This window comes from Clinocottus analis, unplaced genomic scaffold (assembly GCF_023055335.1).
Source record: "Clinocottus analis isolate CAN_PGR_092001 unplaced genomic scaffold, fCliAna1.0.p SCAF_20, whole genome shotgun sequence".
Lineage (NCBI taxonomy): Eukaryota > Metazoa > Chordata > Actinopteri > Perciformes > Cottidae > Clinocottus > Clinocottus analis.
The window spans coordinates 15920745-15943133 of record NW_027175932.1 but is presented as its reverse complement, the minus strand read 5'-3'; the positions used below and the strand labels follow the sequence as shown (position 1 = coordinate 15943133).

Below are 22389 nucleotides of genomic sequence, written 5' to 3'. Positions count from 1 at the left end.
CGTTCCTGTCAGGAAACCCGACCAGGCTGCTGAGAGAAATCCTCATCAGAGATGCTTCTGGCTCTGTGGGAGCGCACACCTTTTCCTTCACAGCAGGAATGATGCAATTAAAACGAGTCTTCAGCTGTAACAAACATATTAACAGAAGGAACGTGCACTGAGCGGAGCCAAGATCTCCACCAGTCTCCAAACAAAGAAGAATTACATCTCACTCTGGCAGGCAAACAATACAATATTTTTTCCCCAAAAATGTTGAATCACCACAACCAGAGAGCCGACTTTGAAATAAGCAGAGGACGCGTTGCATTAAATGTTTCTGTTTCTGCTGAACACCAAAATGTGGCTGAACGATTTGTTCACATTTTCACTAAGAATGTGTCCTTTCTCTGGATGTTTTTGAATATTGTACGATACGTGATGAACAGGCAGACGTGCAACACGGCGAGAGAAAGAAACATCAACCAAAACAACGAACGGACAGAGATACAGAAGAGCTGCGGTAATCACCACGAGGTGCTGAAATGATAAGATTTATCATCCTATGTGACAAAACATCAACACTCACACAGACGCACACGCTGGAAACAACACACGGCTGGTAATTAGTGAGTAAACAACTGCTGCATATTCATGAGCGTGGAGGTTGTGTGTGTGTGTGTGTGTGTGTGTGTGTGCTCATAAAGATGTCTGTGTGGTGCATGCAACGTAGTGGAAACGAACACATCGTCACCATAATGATTAACAACATACGGATTATATTATATGGATGATAAACTTCTGGTTTCAGAGGACATGAACAGCGACCTCCTGGGTGGAAGTCCTCAGTCTTGTTTCCTGTGTCACTGTTACGACATCACCTGATCTCCTCCTGTCCTCCATAACTACAACCACGGGAGTGTCAGCGTTTCACACGACTCTCTGACCAAGCCGCCGTATTCCATGACTTTACTTTTCTACAGATGAAACCAACGGAGGTGTTGGTAAGTTTATGTTTGAACTTCAAACCTCAGCTGTTTCCCCCAGCTTCTAGTCTTTATGCTAAGCTAGGCTAACCAGGTCCTGACTCCAGCTGTGCATAATCCACAGACATGAGGTTGATGCTACTCTCCCCCCCGTCAGAGAGAGCATCATCCGATGGTCCGGTCCTCCAGCGGCGTGGAGACAGAACTCCAGAACACATCTGGAGAAGTTGTACTTCGAGAGTTACAGATTCTTTATGAAGCGCTGCAGGGTGATCAGCAGACAGCTCATCCCCATTGAAGTGCTCCGAGGTTCATTTCAAAGACGCGCCGCGTCTCTTCGCGCCCCGCTTGCTGGCATCCATGTTCTTCATGTGGCCCCGTTCTCCCGAAAAAATGCAAATGAGTGTAATTTCAAATGACAAACGAAAGTAAACTTCTTTGTGAGTTGTGTGAGCCAGGTTCCCTGTGGGGGACAGGGAGCCCAGAAGAACCCTGCTCTAATTCTGTCATTGTCAAACTTTGACATAAGCGATTGTTCAGTCGCCTTTGTTGAGCGATACGACGCGTAACAGGGTCCCAATTCCTTCACGTTAATTTTTTAAAAGAAAGCGCAAGACATTTATTCCTTGAAGAAATGTTTGGCGCTGCTTATGCTAAATATTATAACATTCAGGCAGTGATGTCTTTTCTTCTTCTCTTTCATCTACTCTTATCCACAGGAGGCCTTTACCTTTGCCACCCAGCCGCATAACAGCATCTCAGAAATAATTTAGTTAGCCTTTTTTTTTTTTTAACACTAAGACAAGTCTGAAGAATTGGGATTGGAGATCAAGGTGTGCAGTGCGGGCTGCCTGCTTCCTGCTTCCTCTCCGCCGGTACGCCATGATCAAGTACGCTGCTTTGTTAAAGGCCTGTCCCGGATTCCCAGAGATCTCGCGACACACACGAGCAGCTTGTGTGTGAGGCTAGCAGCACGTGTGTGAGGTTAGCAGCTTGTGTGTGAGGCTAGCAGCACGTGTGTGAGGCTAGCAGCTTGTGTGTGAGGCTAGCAGCACGTGTGTGCGGCTAGCAGCTTGTGTGTGAGGCTAGCAGCACGTGTGTGAGGCCAGCAGCACGTGTGTGCGGCTAGCAGCACGTGTGTGAGGCTAGCAGCATGTGTGTGAGGCTAGCAGCTTGTGTGTGAGGCTAGCAGCATGTGTGTGCGGCTAGCAGCACGTGTGTGAGGCTAGCAGCTTTTGTGTGCGGCTAGCAGCTTGTGTGTGAGGCTAGCAGCACGTGCGTGAGGCTGGCAGCACGTGTGTGAGGCTAGCAGCTGGTGCGTGAGGCTAGCAGCACGTGTGTGAGGCTAGCAGCACGTGCGTGAGCCTAGCAGCACGTGCGTGAGGCTAGCAGCACGTGCGTGAGCCTAGCAGCGCGTGCGTGAGCCTAGCAGCGCGTGCGTGCGGCTAGCAGCACGTGCGTGAGCCTAGCAGCGCGTGCGTGCGGCTAGCAGCACGTGCGTGAGCCTAGCAGCGCGTGCGTGAGCCTAGCAGCGCGTGCGTGCGGCTAGCAGCACGTGCGTGAGCCTAGCAGCGCGTGCGTGCGGCTAGCAGCGCGTGCGTGCGGCTAGCAGCACGTGCGTGAGGCTAGCAGCACGTGTGTGCGGCTAGAAGCTCGTGTGTGCGGCTATCAGCACGTGTGTGAGGCTAGCAGCACGTGTGTGAGGCTAGCAGCACGTGTGTGCGGCTAGCAGCACGTGTGTGCGCAGCAAATGAAGTGTCGAGTTGAATGATTCCTCTGATGACGGAGCCACACCACGAGGCTTTGTCACGGTGAATGATCTAAATACCACGATGACCGTTTGCTCGCCTGCAACCTTTGTTTTGAGTTGATGCAAGCGTGACTCTCCGCTCGAGGCCAGGTGAGGAACGAACACATCGCTCACACCGCCGGGATTTATGGAGGCGGCCTATTATAGACGGGAAAAGTTCCTCCGACTTTTTTCTTTTCTTCCAGTTTCTCTTTTCTTTTCTTCTTCCCCCTGACACATACATCTAGGGAGAAATCTGGGAGAGACATTTCACAAAGGAGAAGTTCTTTAATTTCATCAGCACTGCTGACTGACAAGCATCATTATGGATAAAATTATCTCAGTAATTATCCTGCTCAGAGGGGATTTATATCCCTTTGTGAGGGCTCTCTGCGGCGCGGAGGAAGAGCTTTGTTAACGTAGCGCCCTAATGAGACGAGCCACTCCCTGCCTGGCCTGATCACCCAGAGTGCATTGCTTTTATTCTGCCAAATGCCGGCAAGGAAAGCAGAGCGGGTGCTGAGCGGACACGCTCCGAACAGCTCAGTGTGGCACGTCGTCCACAATGATCTCTGTTTGTGAGAGAGAAAGTGGGTTACATTGATATCAGATATCTACATGCTGTTAGCTGCTTTCTGTCGGAGGGGATTTGAAGCAAATGGAGGGAGGATCGTCTGAGGCCACTGACCAAGTTCTCTTGTGGATTCTCGTGTGATCTTCACTCAACTCCAAATACAATATTCAACAAAGATCATCTAACATATACTCATTCTCATTATTCATTAAGTTAGGCAGACACACGACTTAAGTTCAGTCTTTAAATCGCTCATTTCTTATCGTGTCTTTGAATGCTCTGAGCTAACCGCTACCGTTTGGCTTCAGTTGGACATGCAGTCAGTGGCGGGTGGTATTGTGGGAGGCGCTTCCTGACTCAGTAGCCTATTTGAAGGAAAGGTTTGAAGAAGAAGAAATACACGTTGTACTGTAATCAAGGAATGTTCCTAGAAAAGAGACTAATTGCATCAACACACCTCAGATTTGAAATACACACATTCAGATATTGTGTATTTACATGACATCCTTTTCTACTTTGGTGAATAAACTATTTATTTCTTCCCCATGACGTGGCTGAAGGAGATGGCTAATGTGACACACCTTCATTCCAGGAACAGAAGCAAAGCACCTGCAAAATGTCTCTCACTTAAGACAATATAGTTATACAGTAGAAGCAGAGTTCAGATAACCTGCTTAACAGCTGGGAGTGTCTGCAGAGCAAGTATCAGAAGTGTGCTGCGTAAAGGTCAGGAGAGCAGGCGTAATAAATAAGGAGGTCTTCACATGAGAGATCACTGGTGGACGTCAGCCGGCTTGGTGACACACCGACATCACTTAGAACCAGAGCAGGACTCCTTATCCACGTCCAGCCGCTCTGAAGCCAGTGAGAGCACTGCATCCCTCCCTGGATGCCACACGGGTCACAAGCAGAGCCTTTTACGACGCAGGAGACTTTGTCTTAGATGTCTGAGCTGTCTTCATCATCAGAACATGGAGGACAGCGTGGTTAACAGAAGCAGAGCCAGTGGGAGGTTGATCTAGTGGTCAAGGAAGTTACTGCACTAAACATGCCACGCCATTTTAATGGAAAGCATCCTGTAATAGCTGCTTGGATTAATATTATTATTATTATTACTAAGTGCTATGAAAGTGGTCAGGGCATACACAACCATGTGTGTTAAGCAACACATCGGTTATGGTAAGATACATATTGGTTAAATGGTGATTGATATGTTTGCACAAATTGTGACTGCAGGTAAATATTAAACTGTTTCTCCAGCACTTCGATCTGCCATCAAATACTTTAGCACTGTGGAGTGTAATGACCCTTGCAGCCTCTAGGGCGGTTACAAACGTACCTGAACCGCTAACAGCCAGTGACAAGGACTGTAAATGGTGCCAGATGTGCTAACCTGCTCGCTCATCCACCTGAACAGAAAAGCTTTCTGCAGGCTGGATGTAAAGAAGGTGCTGAGCTGTCATGGTGGTTGGTGAACAGACAAAGCCTGGAGGCCTGAGCCTAATGAGCAGCTGTGTGGCCCTCATTAACTGAGGACAGCAACCGCTGATCCTTAATGAGCTCCTTCATTAGGAGCCATTTGGAAGGCAGAGGTCTGGGCAGCCAGGCTCTGCTCCCACCAGGGAACACGACACCAGTACAGCGAGTCACTCAGGACGAGGTGCATGCTGGGGGAATGGGAGTCACGTGTTAGACTCCACAGATTGGTCCCCAATTCAAGGGTTCCTCTCCACTAATATTCACATTTCAAATATCAGATATTTCCTCACTCAGTTTTTGTTCATTTCAACCCTTTGAACGCTGCAACCCTTTTAGGTGAGGAGGCGTTCCATTTGGAGCGGACGACCTTCAAACATGTCCTTCAGTGAGGCGCTATTGACTTTTAAAGCACATAACAGCACTGGCAACACATGTAACAAACTGAAACTGTTAACATTACAGATGACCTGTAACTGTTGAGGAAGAAGAGCAACACTAGTTGTTATACTCTTGTCTGTACTAATGCTTTACGAGAACCTTTGAAGTATTTCAGAATGGTAAAAAGGAGTGATGGTGATTTGTTAGTATTGCTGTGCTGTGATTGGCTAGTACCTTGCCATGTGAAACCATGAGTGACAGCTTTGTTGGGCTCATTTTCTGTAAGGTGGAATACTGTTGGGGAAAAAACAAATGGATGTACAGTTTCAGAAGAACCACCAATGACATGAAATCATTTACGGATTTGGCGCCCTGGAAGATTACAATAATTATGTGATAATGAGTGATTGTTTGTTGTCCTAATTGTTTTAATGCTGTTCCTGTGTCTTTATTTTCATTTACAGCCATCCTTTAGTTGATTGCATTTGACAATGTCAATATATAAATGAATGACACAGCAATGATTTTTTTCACTTCTGTAAATAGTTACTACTAAACAAATCCACAAAGCATCTGTAACCTTGCTATTCTGGACAAGCAGTTCATACTTGTGTGGTTGGTGAGGTATGTTTGTGTTTATCTTGACATCTCAAACCATAACCCGCCCCTCTCTTTGGAGCCTGTGAACACTGGCTGGTTGTGAATGTCTCATGATGTTCCAGTTCAACAAAAATCAACCAATTACTGGCATTGTATCCTCAGCCATTATTTCGCCGGCCGTCCATCCAGTTGATATGATTCCTCTATTTTGTGGTTAAGGCTGAACAAATTACTCCCAACCTCGAGCATCAATACAGTCTTATCTGAGCAGTTTTTCCTGCCCGGATGCTGGTCTGATTTCTTATTTTCTTGCTGCCCTTGGGCCACAGGGTTGTGAATGGGGTCAAATGAAACCCAATTGGACAAGTTAATCACACCGTATCTGCGGTTTATCCCACAGGTTGCGGTGAAAATGCTTACACTTATCAATCCTGTCAGTCGGGGTCACCTTCCGCATCCTGATTATCTGCTGCCAAATTCATTGCGACCACTGTACCTATGCAATTCCATCCACTCAGCATTCTGCTGCCATTGATTGGCCGCATGTGACAGTGCTGAAAGTAATGTGGACATTGCTGCTGATCAATAAAAAAATGTATGTGCCTAGAACCTAGGAGGCATTCTGTAATGAAATCAATATCTGTGCTTGGCTTGTGGCATTAAGATCATTGGCCAGGCTGTTATTTAGTCATTGTTGTCCTACACCAGCAGCACAACCTGGCTACCATAAGAAATCAATGGCAGCGTATCGCAGCCAGCATCCCAATTACTGGCAGGGCTGGCGAGGAATCAATGCAGCTTTCTTGCCATTACCACTCCTTGAGGGAAATCACAGGACATTATTTTTCTTGGGGAATCTGCCACATAAAGGATGATGCCTGGCTGCTGATATTTAAGATCCATCTGAGGCGCTTTGCTTCAGTTTCATTTGGGCAGGGAGGGAGTAAAAACTCATATTTTGTTGGCGGCCATTGACATGATATGTGATCATAATGTATTGATCACTGGCAGCTCCTGAGAAGAAAAATAATCCATTTCAAAAAGGAAACTGGTGGCTGCAGAGAAAGGACACGGGCTTTGTCAAGCACTTGGTTTATGGGAATGTGTGTACAATTATGCATTAAACTTCCATTGGGACCTTTTAAATCAATATTAGTGATATTATTTAAAATGTTATTCTTCTAAATTGATTTGCTATTTGTTGTAAGTTAAATCATGCATCATATAATATACAAGACTTTGTGGGTTTCATTTTGGGATTTGCAAGACACAGAATTATGCACGGCAAATATAATAATAGCATAGTAACTAACATCATAATAATGCTTTGTGATAATAATAACAATAATAATAATAATAATGCGTTGTCTGGCGACCTATTCAAGGTGTAACTTGCCAGAAAGAAACGTGGCCATTGTTTGTTTCTGCAAACCACAATATGAAACCAGAATCTTGAGTCATTAGGACAGAAGCAAAGCGTCAGGTGACGTCACAACACAGCGGTGGACGTGTGCTTAACATTGTGGCCTGTTGGCAGTTACCGTTGTAACTCCAGGTTGATCGTGTGAAACCCACAAGACGTGAATGCCTGAATGTCTCCTGAGTGACAGTCCTGTGTCTGTTGACCCGCCCTCCTCCTGAGTGACAGTCCTATGTCTGTTGACCCGCCCTCCTCCTGAGTGACAGTCCTGTGTCTGTTGACCCGCCCTCCTCCTGAGTGACAGTCCTGTGTCTGTTGACCCGCCCTCCTCCTGAGTGACAGTCCTGTGTCTGTTGACCCGCCCTCCTCCTGAGTGACAGTCCTGTGTCTGTTGACCCGCCCTCCTCCTGAGTGACAGTCCTGTGTCTGTTGACCCGCCCTCCACTCACTGGGCCTTCCAGCTCTTTGTGCTACATCAGTGCTGCGAGCGTCTCATAACAGGCTTACACTGGGTAGTTGAAAGCCAGGTGGAAGTCATTTAGAGGTTTACAGGAAGTGTACAAACATATTCATATTAACATTGATCCCGGTGTTGCGTAACTGCATTAGGTTGAGCAACGCTCCAGCTGGTTGTTCAGTGAAGCTCCAACAACATAACTCATGTCCACCCCGACCTCCTCCCTACACTGAACAAACATCCCCTTGAAACGTTATTAGAAAATATAATAACAGTAATTATATTAACAATAATGATTATTATTATTATCATCATCATTATTATTATTATTAATATTATTATATAGCTCCAAACTGTCTGTAACAATCCAAGATCTTGAGATGAACTTTGCGGAGAAGATGTCTAGTAAGTGTTTCACTGAGCCCGTATGCTGATGACATGCTGATGTGTATGATCTGCTGGAGTGGACTCGCCTCGTTACTGGTGCCAGTCCTCCATCAACACATGATGCATTCAGGCGCAGCATTTAGTGTAGGTCACCTGCACTCCGTCAGCGCTAAGAGACCAACTCAACAGGCAACCCCTGGAAGTGTAAAACCTGCGGTGCGTTGTGGTGTGTGTGCTCTCAGCTGCACTGAGCAGAATCTCTTCTGGCTGATCCGCATTACAACCACAACTGGAGAAACGCAGCCGAGGCGGCTGCTGCTCGGTGAGCAGAGGAGTGAGAGGAAGGTCCTCTGAGCGTGCCACCTGTCATCAGCATCATCTTCACATGTAGCAACACGTCACATCATGAGAACATGCCCTGGGCCACATCCACGCAGCATCAACACTGTCGTCTTTGCAGACGCTGCTCTCTTTCAGCTCCACACAGCCGACTGTAACTCCCCTCAAACTGGGTTCTACCCTCCCAGCTAAGGAGCCGCACTGGGCTTACAGGAATGTGACAGGAAGAGGGAGAACATAACAAGCATACTCTCTTTATCAGGTGTTTTTGTGCTTTTCAAAGCGCCTCATGCCAGTTAGACACGGCTCTTTGTTTAAGCTCAGCGTGTTCAGGCGTCTGGCTCTGGAACACACCATGTGACACACGTGTGATTAAAGGGAGCGACAGCAAGGTTGAGACCAAATAGATCTTGACTTGACGCAGCTGAATTCCAGCCACAGTCTGGAGACAGGAGCTGAGCGCTGATGGGAGGAGGAAGAGCAGAGCGGCTGCTGCATTGGAAACAGGATGGTGTCCACCAGGGGCGCCAGAGGGAATGCATTTCCTGACTTGTTCGCCCAAAATAGTCATGATTGTAACAAAATAATGATTTTCTGGCGGAGGGAGCTGCAAGTCTCCTGAAAATGTATTTTTGTTCGAAATACAACCACACTTCATCAGTCTTTTGGCTGAGGCAGGTATATCTAGAATTATTTGAAGAATGATGGGAAATATTTCCATTTGTGACAGTAAATGTAAACATGGTGTTAGCGCTCTGACGTCAGAGGACAGAGAGCGGCTGCTCCAACAAACTGAAACCAGAAGAGAAGCTCATGAACACGAGCCCGTCTCTTCAGGCCTCCCTCAGAAGCCCCCAACTTAACGCTTATGAAGGTAAACTACAAACATGGCTGCTTGTCCTCAGAGCGGTGACGCTGGCAGCTGGAAGTCTCCTGTGACGAGGAACGAGTCCATTCTTTATATTCTAGAGCCAATCTAGAGCCAGTCTGAAGGGTTCCTGCTTTTCTGACCTGAGTTGATAACAGAGCGACAAGAGGATGAGATGATTACATGAAGGTCCAATGATTACATGAGGGTCTAATGAGAGTCCGATGATTACATGAGGGTCTAATGAGAGTCCGATGATTACATGAGGGTCTAATGAGGGCCCGATGATTACATGAGGGTCTGATGATTACATGAGGGTCTGATGATTACATGAGGGTCTAATGAGAGTCCGATGATTACATGAGGGTCTGATGATTACATGAGGGTCTGATGATTACATGAGGGTCTAATGAGAGTCCGATGATTACATGAGGGTCTAATGAGAGCCCGATGGTTACGTGAGGGTCTGATGAGGGTCTCATGGTTACATGAGGGTCTGATGATTACATGAGGGTCTGATGATTACATGAGGGAGTTCAGTTCAAATGCTTTGTTAATAACTTCATGGCCAGTCTTCAGTCTGTATGTTTATGTAGAGTCATATCATGCAGATTCACAGGGAGCATATGTATGTAGAGCATGCAGACCAACAACTTATGACCTTGTAATATAAATTATTATGTATCAATATTTTTCATAATATATTCATTCAAATCAGTGGTCACCAACCTTTTTTAACCCGAGATCTACTTCGAGGTATACCAAATAATCTGAAGGGCTACTTGTTTGATACAAACTTCCTGAACAACAAAGTTGCACAGATCACCTTTTAATAACAATATGTAAAGTGACTGTCTTGGGGGTATTTATTCATGTTGTCGTCCTGCAGCTCCCCTGTTTCCACTGTTTCCCTGTCCTCTTGTCTCTTGTCTCCTGTCTGTCTGTCTGCTAAAGAGGCGTGTCTTCTCCTGCTCCTCCTCCTGGTCGGTGCGGCTGCAACACCTGGGATCAATCCAGTCATCAGGAAAGCTCAATATAAACCCGGGCTTCCTGCCAGTCGTTTTGTCACCTTAGGGGTAGCTATACCTTCGGGCCGCTTAGCGTATCTTGTTACTTTGAACTTGGTACTTTGTCCCTGCTCACTCTGTTTTTGTGTCATCCTAGTTTTCTGGAGTCACCACCTGCTACCTGCCTTTTTTCCCCCACCGGATTCAACCCTGCCTCGCTCCTGTTATCTTTTTGTTTGTGTTAATAAACCCTTTTACTTTTTTCACTTCACCTGAGACTCCTGTGCTGCATTTGTGTCCACGTTTGGCTTCTGTCATAACAGAACGATCTGGCGAAAGTGATGGCCCCAGCAAACGAGAAGGGCCTTCATAAGGCAATTTCAAGTCATGGAGATCTAATGGGCCAGCACCACCACATTCTTCAAGGACTCTTGGACACCCAGCGGGCTTTTGAGGTTTCACTCGCACAGATTGGGAAGAGTTTGAAGACAATCACTGGCAGTTTAACTCCGTTCCCACCTCAGCCTGCCCAGCATCAGGTAATCAAGGAAACAACGGTACCTCCACTTGAACTGTATGCGGTAGATCTGGGAAAGTGCAGAGGATTTATGCTCCAGGTCTCACTAGTTTTCTCCCTACAACCTGTCACCTTCGCTTCAGATGAGGCTCGGGTAGCCTATGTTACGGGACTTATGAGAGGAAGGGCATTAGTGTGGGCTGAGTCTCTGTTGGGAGGAGTCGGTAGGGTTACCTATACTGATTTCATGAGGGAACTGAAAGAAGTGTTTGACCATTCTGTTTGTCCCGGTGATGCTGCTAAACGTTTGCTCAATCTAAGACCGGACCAAAGAAGTGTGGCAGGTTCCGGATTGTGGGAGCGGAGTCTGGATGGTGTGACAAGGAGTTACGAGGAGTCTTTCTTCACAGCTTGTCGAAACATCTTAAGGATGAACTTGCTGTCCGCGACGGGTCTGACTCACTGGACGTGGTGATTAGACTGGCTATCACACTCGACAATCGGATTCGGGAGAGACGCCAGGAGAGGAACTACATGTCCCGCATTTCCGAGAGCGTTCACGCCACCTCGTCTTCTCCCGCGAGACTCCCTTCCAAGGACTACAACTCAACCCCCGGACCCTCAGTTCAGTCTGAGGAGCCCATGCAGGTTGGCCGCGTTGGTCTCTTGCCCTCTGAACGCCAGAGAAGGATCAGAGCGGGTGAGTGCATCTACTGTGGTAAGATTGGACATGTTCTTGCTGCCTGGCCTCTCTGCCCAAAAGACAGGGCTCACCAGTAGCTGTGGGGGTCCTGGTGAGCACCTCAGAAGACCTCCGCAATTCCAGACTCAGAACTCAAATCCCAGCCAAACTTTGTCTTAAACTGCTGTCTCTGCCTTTATTCGCTTTGATTGACTCTGGAGCAGAGTTTTTTGGATACTGAGGTGGTTTCTCAGGCAGGCATCAAAACTGAACCACTAGATCGCCCAGTCAGGGTTTGTGCTTTAGACGGCAAATCTCTAGCTCTTGTCACTCACCGCACTGAGCCTCTGTACCTTATTTTGTCTGGTAACCGCCGTGAGTCAATTCAGTTTTTTGTTTTTTTTCCCGCCCCTAAGACACCCCTTGTTCTCGGACATCCATGGCTGAAGCTACATAACCCCCACATTGACTGTACCAGCAGTAGGATCTGTGAGTGGACCAGTGTCTGTCACTCCTCCTGCCTGCAGTCTGCGTTGCCTCCATTAGGAGAAGGGGTCGCTCTCCCGAAGCTTGTCCGCCTGAGCTGCCTATTGTGCCTGCAGTGTATCATGACCTTGGTGAGGTATTCAGTAAGAAGAAGGCGCTGTCTTTGCCACCTCACCGCCCTTACTATTGTGCTATCCAGCTGCTACCAGGTACCACCTTTCCAACAAGCCGCTGGTATCACTTGTCACGACCTGAGAGAGAGAGAGAGAGAGGCAATGGACACTTATATTAACGACTCACTGGCTGCTGACATCATCAGACCGTCATCCTCGCCTCTTGGGGCTGGGTTTTTCTTTGTCAGTAAAAAGGATAAGACTCTTCGTTCGTGTATTGATTTCCGGGGCTTGAACAACATTACTGTAAAGAATAAATACCCCCTACCACTGATCAGTTCTGCTTTCGAACCTCTGCTGGGAGCCACCATCTTCAGGAAACTGGACCTAAGGAACGCTTACCATCTGGTATGAATTTGTAACGGAGACGAGTGGAAGACGGCCTTCAACACTCACTAGGCCACTTTGAGTACCTGGTAATGCCATTTGGACTGACCAATGCACCTGCAGTGTTCCAAGTTTTGGTGACCGGTGTTTTGAGAGATTTTTTGAACAGTTTTGTCTTTGTCTCCCTCAATGACATTTTGATTTATTCCCATGATCTCCCAGAACATCAACCTCATGTCCACCAAGTCCTTCAGTGACTACTGGAGAACAAACTGTTCGTAAAAGCTGAGAAATGTGAGTTTCACGTTAGCTCCGAGGGATTTCTCAGCTACATCATTGAGTGGGCAGGTGAGGACGGACCAGGAGAAGACCAGGGCGGTGGCAGAGTGGCCTCAACCCACCTCCAGGAAACTATTGCAACGGTTCCTTGGTTTTGCCAACTTTTATCGCCAATTTATCCGGGACTAAAGCAGTATTGCTGCTCCCTTGACCTGACTCGCCTCTCCTGCTATTCCTTTCCAGTGGTCCCCTGAGGCGGATCGAGCGTTCGTCTTGTTGAAGGACTTCTTGTTGAAATTTGTGGTTGAGGTGGACGCCTCAGACGTTGGGGTGGGAAAAAAAGGAGAAAAAAAGCACATGGATGCAACTTATGACCAGGGCCTGTCTCCAGCAGAGAGCAACTATGATGTGGGTAACTGAGAACTACTGGCGGTGAAGGGTTAGGGCTCTGGAGGAGTGGAGACATTGGCTGGGGGATCAGAGACCCCAAGAATCTTGCCTACATCCAGTCGGCCAAACGGCTGAATTCCCGTCAGGCCCGGTGGGCATTATTCTTTGGCCGGTTTGACTTTTCCATCACTTACTGTCCTGGGTCAAAGAATGTCAAGCCTGATGCCCTGTCTCGCTAGTTTGTCGTAAAGGAGGTTCCGAGTGGGTCGGAGACTATCCTGCCCGCATCGTTGGTGGTGGGAGCGTTAACCTGGGAGGTGGAGTCAGCGGTTCGGGAGGCGCAACACGTGGATCCAGACCTCGGCACTGGTCCTGCAAACCGGCTGTTTGTTCCGGAGCCAGTCCGCTCTCGGGTTCTGCAGTGGGGACATGCCTCTTGGGTCGCTTGCCATCCAGGGATTAGTCGGACGCTGTCTCTTAGACGACATTTTTGGTGGCCTGCCATAAATAAAGACACTAAGAGATATGTCCTCACCTGCCTGGGGTAAGACATCTCACAGACCTTCTACTGGGTTGCTCCGCCCCTTACCAACACCTGGTCGCCCTTGGTCTCACATCAGCGTGGACTTTGTCACCGGTCTTCCCCTTTCTGATGGCATGACCACAATTCTTACCATCGTGGACCGGTTCTTTAAAGCCGCCCATTTCATTGGCCTCCCAAAGTTTCCTCCTGCCTGTGAGACTGCGGTTCTCCTGACAAATCATGTTTTCCGCCTGCATGGCACTCCTTCCGACATCGTCTCAGACCGTGGCCCTAAGTTCGTCTCTCAGGTCTGGAAGTTGTTCTGCCGCGCTCTGGGAGCTACAATCAGCTTGTCTGGTTTTCACCCACAGACTGACGGACAGACTGAGAGGGCAAATCAGGATCTGGAGTCCGCCATTCGTAGTGTGGCTGCTTCAAATCCAACTTCTTGGAATACTCACCTAAGTTGGATAGAGTATGCACACAACTCTCTCTCCTCCTCTGCCACTGGTGTTTCGCCATTCGAGGCATCGTTAGGCTATCAACCCCCGCTGTTCCTAGCACAGGAGGAGTTGGCGGTTCCAACTGTGCAACATCATCTTCGTCGCTGTCGCAAGGTTTGGAGGGACACAAAGGCAGCATTGTTGAGACTAGCTGAGAGGAATAAGATGGCTGATCGTCACCGGCCCCCGACTATGCTAAAGGTCAGAGTGTTTGGTTATCTTCTCAGGATATTCTGTTGAAGACTGATTCCATGAAGTTGATGCCTTGTTTCATCGGGCCATATGTAATTGAGAAGATTATTAACCCTTCCACTGTCCGACTCACCCTCCCCAAGTCTCTTAGGGTTCACCCAACTTTTCATGTCTCCCTACTAAAGCCGGTCCTCAACAGCCCTGTGGCCCCGTCAGCCGATCCTCCCACCCGGATCATTGACAACCACAATGATCCAGAACTTCTGGATGTGAGACGTCGAGGTTTTCAGTATCTGGTTGACTGGGAGGGGTACGGTCCCGAGGAGAGGTCCTGGGAACCTCGGTCCCGCATCCTGGACGCTGACCTGGTCTGGGATTTTCATAGGACACACCCCGACAAGACCAGAAAATCGCCTGTAGGCTCTCGTTGAGGGAGGGGTACTGTCATGTTGTCGTCCTGCAGCTCCCCTGTTTCCACTGTTTCCCTGTCCTCTTGTCTCTTGTCTCCTGTCTGTCTGTCTGCTAAAGAGGCGTGTCTTCTCCTGCTCCTCCTCCTGGTCGGTGCGGCTGCAACACCTGGGATCAATCCAGTCATCAGGAAAGCTCAATATAAACCCGGGCTTCCTGCCAGTCGGCGCCAGATCGTTGTCATCCTAGTTTTCTGGAGTCACCACCTGCTACCTGCCTTTTTTCCCCCACCGGATTCAACCCTGCCTCGCTCCTGTTATCTTTTTGTTTGTGTTAATAAACCCTTTTACTTTTTTCACTTCACCTGAGACTCCTGTGCTGCATTTGGGTCCACGTTTGGCATCCGTCATAACAGTCTAATCACATATCAATGTTAATTATTCCTCACAATAATTCTTAACAATTTCCACAACAATGATGGTAGGAAAAAAAAAATGTTATCGCTTTTTAGAAAAATGAAAATAAAGTTATATCCGTGCAAAAAATAACTAACATTTAGTTAATTCTAAATAAGTTATTGTGGAAAACTAAGTTTTTTTTTTTTTTGCAAAACAGAATAAGTGCAGATGTGTGAGCATCAGATTGTATCAGTGGCTCAGTGAGCTGCTTTCCTTTACACATTTTTAAAATGGGGTTAGAGATTTGATACGGACTCTCAATTCATGCTTAATGTTGAGCTGAGGTCTGTTTTCTGATGAGAGTCGCAACAGCAGAAAAACCTCAGATCTCATGAAGATCGGCTTTTGGCAAAATGCCAAGAATCAACGAGTCGCGCATGCGCAGCGCAAACTATTAATGGCGTACGGTGAACTTTTAAAATCAGCATTTCCTCTTGCGCTCAGAGACTCTCGATATGCAAAGTGAGAAACGTCATTTAAGGAGCTCCAGGCTGCAGCCTGTTGTGTGTCTTGACCCGCATGTACATTAACTTAGGCTTTAAAAATGATCGCTGATAGCTTGAAATAGTGTTAGCTTAAAGCTGCATATCGCCGATCTGTCTCTCTCTTTCTGTCCACTGTGTGCGCGCCCGTGTCTGCGTGTGTGTGTGTGCTCACCTCTGTCTGTCTGCGTGTGTGTGTGCTCACCTGTCTGTCTGCGTGTGTGTGTGCTCGTCTGTCTGTGTGTGTGTGCTCATCTGTCTGCGTGCACATTGCAGCAAAACTCCACTGCTTGCGATACAGAGAAGAGTTTTAACGCGACCATGGTCGGTTATTTTATTTTGGAGAGCGACAGGGAAAGTTTCCGTGATCGACCAGTCGATCGTGATTGACGGGTTGGCGACCACTAATTCAAATGATGTAACCTTCAATTTAATCTAAAAGGGACATTATAAATGAGGGGATTTAAAATATATTTAACTGAATACAATCCTCATATGAACTAGTTGTACACACTCCTGATCCCTACTCGCTTTTGAATAATTCCCAACATTCAAAGTGCTTAGGAAAAGCAAATGTATTTTTAGATGAATGCAGAAATATCAATCCTCAATTACTAAACCAATTATATCTTTTGGGATTGGAAGTTCATTTAAAAAAAGATGCAAACCATAACAATATGTAACAGATAAAATGGAGAATTAACTGTGGATTTACGTCATCATGAAACATTATTGTGCTTATAAATGGCTTCATGCACAGTAAGTTAGTAACTGCTTTTGAGCTCCCTGACAGGAGGACGCCAAGAACCCATTAAAGTTAAAGCATACCATATTACCCCACGAGAGAGCTCATAGTACCATATTACCCCACGAGAGAGCTCATAGTACCATATTACCCCACGAGAGAGATCATAGTACCATATTACCCCACGAGAGAGATCATAGTACCATATTACCCCACGAGAGAGCTCATAGTACCATATTACCCCACGAGAGAGATCATAGTACCATATTACCCCACGAGAGAGATCATAGTACCATATTACCCCACTAGAGAGATCATAGTACCATATTACCCCACGAGAGAGCTCATAGTACCATATTACCCCACTAGAGAGATCATAGTACCATATTACCCCACTAGAGAGATCATAGTACCATATTACCCCACTAGAGAGATCATAGTACCATATTACCCCACTAGAGAGATCATAGTACCATATTACCCCACGAGAGAGATCATAGTACCATATTACCCCACGAGAGAGCTCATAGTACCATATTACCCCACGAGAGAGATCATAGTACCATATTACCCCACTAGAGAGATCATAGTACCATATTACCCCACGAGAGAGCTCATAGTACCATATTACCCCACTAGAGAGATCATAGTACCATATTACCCCACTAGAGAGATCATAGTACCATATTACCCCACGAGAGAGATCATAGTACCATATTACCCCACGAGAGAGATCATAGTACCATATTACCCCACGAGAGAGATCATAGTACCATATTACCCCACTAGAGAGATCATAGTACCATATTACCCCCCGAGAGAGATCATAGTACTATATTACCCCACGAGAGAGATCATAGTACCATATTACCCCACTAGAGAGATCATAGTACCATATTACCCCACTAGAGAGATCATAGTACCATATTACCCCACGAGAGAGATCATAGTACCATATTACCCCACGAGAGAGATCATAGTACCATATTACCCCACTAGAGATCATAGTACCATATTACCCCACTAGAGAGATCATAGTACCATATTACCCCACTAGAGAGATCATAGTACCATATTACCCCACGAGAGAGATAATAGTACCATATTACCCCACGAGAGAGATCATAGTACCATATTACCCCACGAGAGAGATCATAGTACCATATTACCCCACTAGAGATCATAGTACCATATTACCCCACTAGAGAGATCATAGTACCATATTACCCCACTAGAGAGATCATAGTACCATATTACCCCACGAGAGAGATAATAGTACCATATTACCCCACGAGAGAGATCATAGTACCATATTACCCCACTAGAGAGATCATAGTACATAGTCTTTAGTTGGAGGAATGCATGCGGTCCTCACAAGTATAGAAACACAGCAACACTCCCACATGCAGGAAGTTGTGTTTTGTGCTGGAGGCGTAGTTGTCCCGCCCCCTGAGCCTCTGGGTGAGCGATCACACACACACTGCTCCACTTCTGCAGTCACACAGGACGTAAGTAGAGCTGTTCTACTCTAAATGCTGCTGTAGGTTTAGCATTTTACACATAATGATCATTTACACGTTTGTCTTCTTTCGAGTGTTGCATTCAGGCCACGGCACTGCAGCTAGGTGTGTCTGTTCTGTCACTGGATCTGTAAACAGAGACAATGCACATTGAGTCTTATTGACAGTGTCGTCTCTCCACTGGAGGCGGCAGGCAGAACTCCACTGATCACAAGTCCAGCATGATATTAATGCTGCACATTTGTAGAACTTTTGGCAGCAGAAGTTTTGTTTTCCATGTTGTTTTGTTCAGGCTGTTTCTTATCTCTGCCCAGACAGAATTTAAAACAGGTCCCTTCTCGTCCTCATTGGGATTCAGTTGTACAGCAGCAGAGATGCCAAAGCTGATGGAAGATGAGGTGTTTATGGCGTTCGCCACCTACGCAACAATTGTCCTGCTGAAGATGTTGCTGATGGCTCCCATGACTGCATACTGCCGCTTCACCAGGGGGGTAGGTCACCCGTTCACCTTCCTCTTCACTTCCAAGCCTGGAAGACTTGTTTTGCGGTTTCTTTGCTCCGCCTCCTAACCGGCGCTGCACGGGGCCGCTGCCAGAGGAGGACAAGGCACAAGAACAAGAAAAGCAACAACTTAAAAACCCTCAATTAGACGTGATTATTATGGGAACAGTTGTTGCATATTCCCCTCATGAATGTCCACTTTATATTATGTAACTTCTCAATCTAACTTCTTCTTGGGTAAACACTCATTTGGGCTTTCTTTCTTTCAGGCTTTCGCAAATGAGGAAGACGTGGCCTTAAAGCCTGCAGAGGAGAGGAAGAAGCTGCTCAGAATCCACCCGGATGTAGAGCGAGTTCGAAGGTGAGGAGATGGAGCCCTTACACTTGAGCTCAAGATGGATAACTGAGATTTCATCAGGAAGCACAAAACAGATAGTTACTCCCTAAGACAACACACACGGTCTCAAAGCAAGACTGACGACTTCATATGACCTACGTGTTGGTAGTGTGTTTCCTTATCAGCATGAATGAAAAATAAGTTATTGACATTAATAGAATATAGTAATATTAATGTCAATATCATTATTGACATTAATATTAATAATTCTGGGACAGCAGCTTGAGATTCGGGACCAAGTTTAAACAATAAAGAAAAACACTCAAAGCAAGGCAGGTCCTAAAATACAACACCTGTTACTTTATCACACAGAAACCAGGCTCTTTCAACCACACAACACACTCCAGTAACAACCCTACTAACGACACACAACAACACACTAGAGTTACTACTAACGACACGCAACAACACACTAGAGTTACTACTAACGACACGCAACAACACACTACAGTTACTACTAACGACACACAACAACACACTACAGTAACAACCCTACTAACGACACACAACAACACACTAGAGTTACTACTAACGACACACAACAACACACTACAGTTACTACTAACGACACACAACAACACACTACAGTAACAACCCTACTAACGACACACAACAACACACTAGAGTTACTACTAACGACACACAACAACACACTACAGTTACTACTAACGACACACAACAACACACTCCAGTAACAACCCTACTAACGACACACAACAACACACTAGAGTTACTACTAACGACACACAACAACACACTACAGTTACTACTAACGACACACAACAACACACTACAGTAACAACCCTACTAACGACACACAACAACACACTACAGTAACAACCCTACTAACGACACACAACAACACACTATAGTTACTACTAACGACACACAACAACACACTACAGTAACAACCCTACTAACGACACACAACAACACACTAGAGTTACTACTAACGACACACAACAACACACTACAGTTACTACTAACGACACACAACAACACACTACAGTAACAACCCTACTAACGACACACAACAACACACTAGAGTTACTACTAACGACACACAACAACACACTACAGTTACTACTAACGACACACAACAACACACTACAGTAACAACCCTACTAACGACACACAACAACACACTAGAGTTACTACTAACGACACACAACAACACACTACAGTTACTACTAACGACACACAACAACACACTACAGTAACAACCCTACTAACGACACACAACAACACACTACAGTAACAACCCTACTAACGACACACAACAACACACTATAGTTACTACTAACGACACACAACAACACACTACAGTAACAACCCTACTAACGACACACAACAACACACTAGAGTTACTACTAACGACACACAACAACACACTAGAGTTACTACTAACGACACACAACAACACACTACAGTAACAACCCTACTAACGACACACAACAACACACTAGAGTTACTACTAACGACACACAACAACACACTACAGTTACTACTAACGACACACAACAACACACTACAGTAACAACCCTACTAACGACACACAACAACACACTAGAGTTACTACTAACGACACACAACAACACACTACAGTTACTACTAACGACACACAACAACACACTACAGTTACTACTAACGACACACAACAACACACTCCAGTAACAACCCTACTAACGACACACAACAACACACTACAGTTACTACTAACGACACACAACAACACACTACAGTTACTACTAAGGACGCACAACAACACACTACAGTTACTACTAAGGACGCACAACAACACACTACAGTTACTACTAAGGACGCACAACAACACACTACAGTTACTACTAACGACACACAACAACACACTACAGTTACTACTAAGGACGCACAACAACACACTACAGTTACTACTAAGGACGCACAACAACACACTACAGTTACTACTAAGGACGCACAACAACACACTACAGTTACTACTAAGGACGCACAACAACACACTACAGTTACTACTAAGGACGCACAACAACACAGTGTGAATGTTGCGTGTCCTGGTGGGCAGTGGCTCCTCCCATCACTGTGTGAATGAGTGAATGATGTCATGTGGCGTTAAAGCTCTGTCAGTGGTCAATAACAGTACATTTACATATCTTTAGGTTTTTGTTTTCTTTCAGCTCACGACGTTAACGTCGCGCTTCAATGCAAAATAAAAAGACTTTTCTGAAACACCACTGAGAGCCGTTTCGTTTAGAGTCAGAGTCCTTGTGAGGAGGCGGGCCTGACAGTGATTGACAGCCTTGTCTCCGCTCCAGATGCCACCTGAACGACCTGGAGAACGTGGTTCCCTTCGTGCTGGTCGGCCTGCTGTACGCTCTCTCCGGCCCGGAGCTCTCCAGCGCTCTGCTCCACTTCCGCGTCTTCGCCGGCTGTCGGTTCTTCCACAGCGTCTCCTACGTGTGCGCCCTGCCTCAGCCCAGCAGGGCGCTGGCCTGGGCGCTGGGCCTGCTGGTCACCCTGTCCATGGCCTACAGCGTGCTCAGCCAGGTCCTGGTCCTCTAGAGGCCTGCTGGTCACCCTGTCCATGGCCTACAGCGTGCTCAGCCAGGTCCTGGTCCTCTAGAGGCCTGCTGGTCACCCTGTCCATGGCCTACAGCGTGCTCAGCCAGGTCCTGGTCCTCTAGAGGCCTGCTGCTCCAGCAGTCTGTGAGCTTGATTATTAAGCATCATTTGTACTTCATCTTTGCATTCCCGAGAACGATTGTTGGAGCATGTATTTTTAATAAACCTCTCCATCAGCTGTGTGTCGGGTGATAACTTCTCAAGGTGATGGCACAGCTTGTAAAAGTCAAACGCAACTCTGATTTTTTTAAGTACAGGTGTTGAATCTGGAAGTGGTGAAGAAGGTCATTCATATTAAATGCTTTCAAATTAAAATCCATCCAGTTACTTAACACACAGCAGCCTGTCTGATGCAATATTCACACGTTAATGTGACTTCCAATGCAGCCAGCAAGCATCAGAGTTGTTTCAGTATTCCCTTTAGCAGCTAACAGGAAGTGTCCTTCCAGCTCAGCGCCGCGCCCACAGATTACACAACGCCAGGACGAATTCCACACATTCTGATCTTTGGACTTGTTTTTGCTTTTAATGATGACGGTGCAACAAACCCAAAGGAGAGACGCTGACATACTATACACTGACCTGCAACTCTCACATTGTTCTAAGCTATGCGTCTGTTTGTCTTGATGTTGGAGCACAATGACACATGACATGTACACTCTTGCTTATCATTTGATCTGAATGTCCTTTGTTGTGCTGCTTCCTGTGTAAAGATCTCTGGGATGGCCTCTGCTCCACCTGCAAAGACATTATTATGAACATACTTCATGTGAGCATGATATATAGAATGGAATGGTGATAATTTATAGATAATAATATAATAAAAGGTGATTTCGTATGAATGTAAAAGCAGAGGTCCACGCTGACGTATTCGTCATGTCGTTACTTCACTTCCACTCATTTCAACCCAAATCACAGAAACAAGTA

General features: G+C 46.4%; 1 protein-coding gene across 3 annotated transcripts; it reads left to right on the top strand.

Annotated features, from left to right (window-relative positions):
* The first annotated feature begins 17885 nt into the window (after positions 1-17885).
* On the top strand, positions 17886-21638 carry LOC137791630 (microsomal glutathione S-transferase 1-like). Of its 3 annotated transcripts, none has more exons than XM_068586719.1 (4): positions 17886-17933; positions 18260-18436; positions 18716-18807; positions 21156-21638. In XM_068586719.1, exons 2-4 carry the CDS (start codon positions 18320-18322, stop codon positions 21400-21402), a joined length of 456 nt encoding a protein of 151 aa, XP_068442820.1. In that variant the 5' UTR covers positions 17886-17933; positions 18260-18319; the 3' UTR covers positions 21403-21638. The 3 variants fall into 3 exon arrangements, with proteins under 3 accessions (XP_068442820.1, XP_068442819.1, XP_068442821.1); XM_068586718.1 differs by having other exon boundaries at positions 17891-17933; positions 18264-18436; XM_068586720.1 differs by having other exon boundaries at positions 17898-17933; positions 18304-18436.
* Positions 21639-22389: the final 751 nt, after the last annotated feature.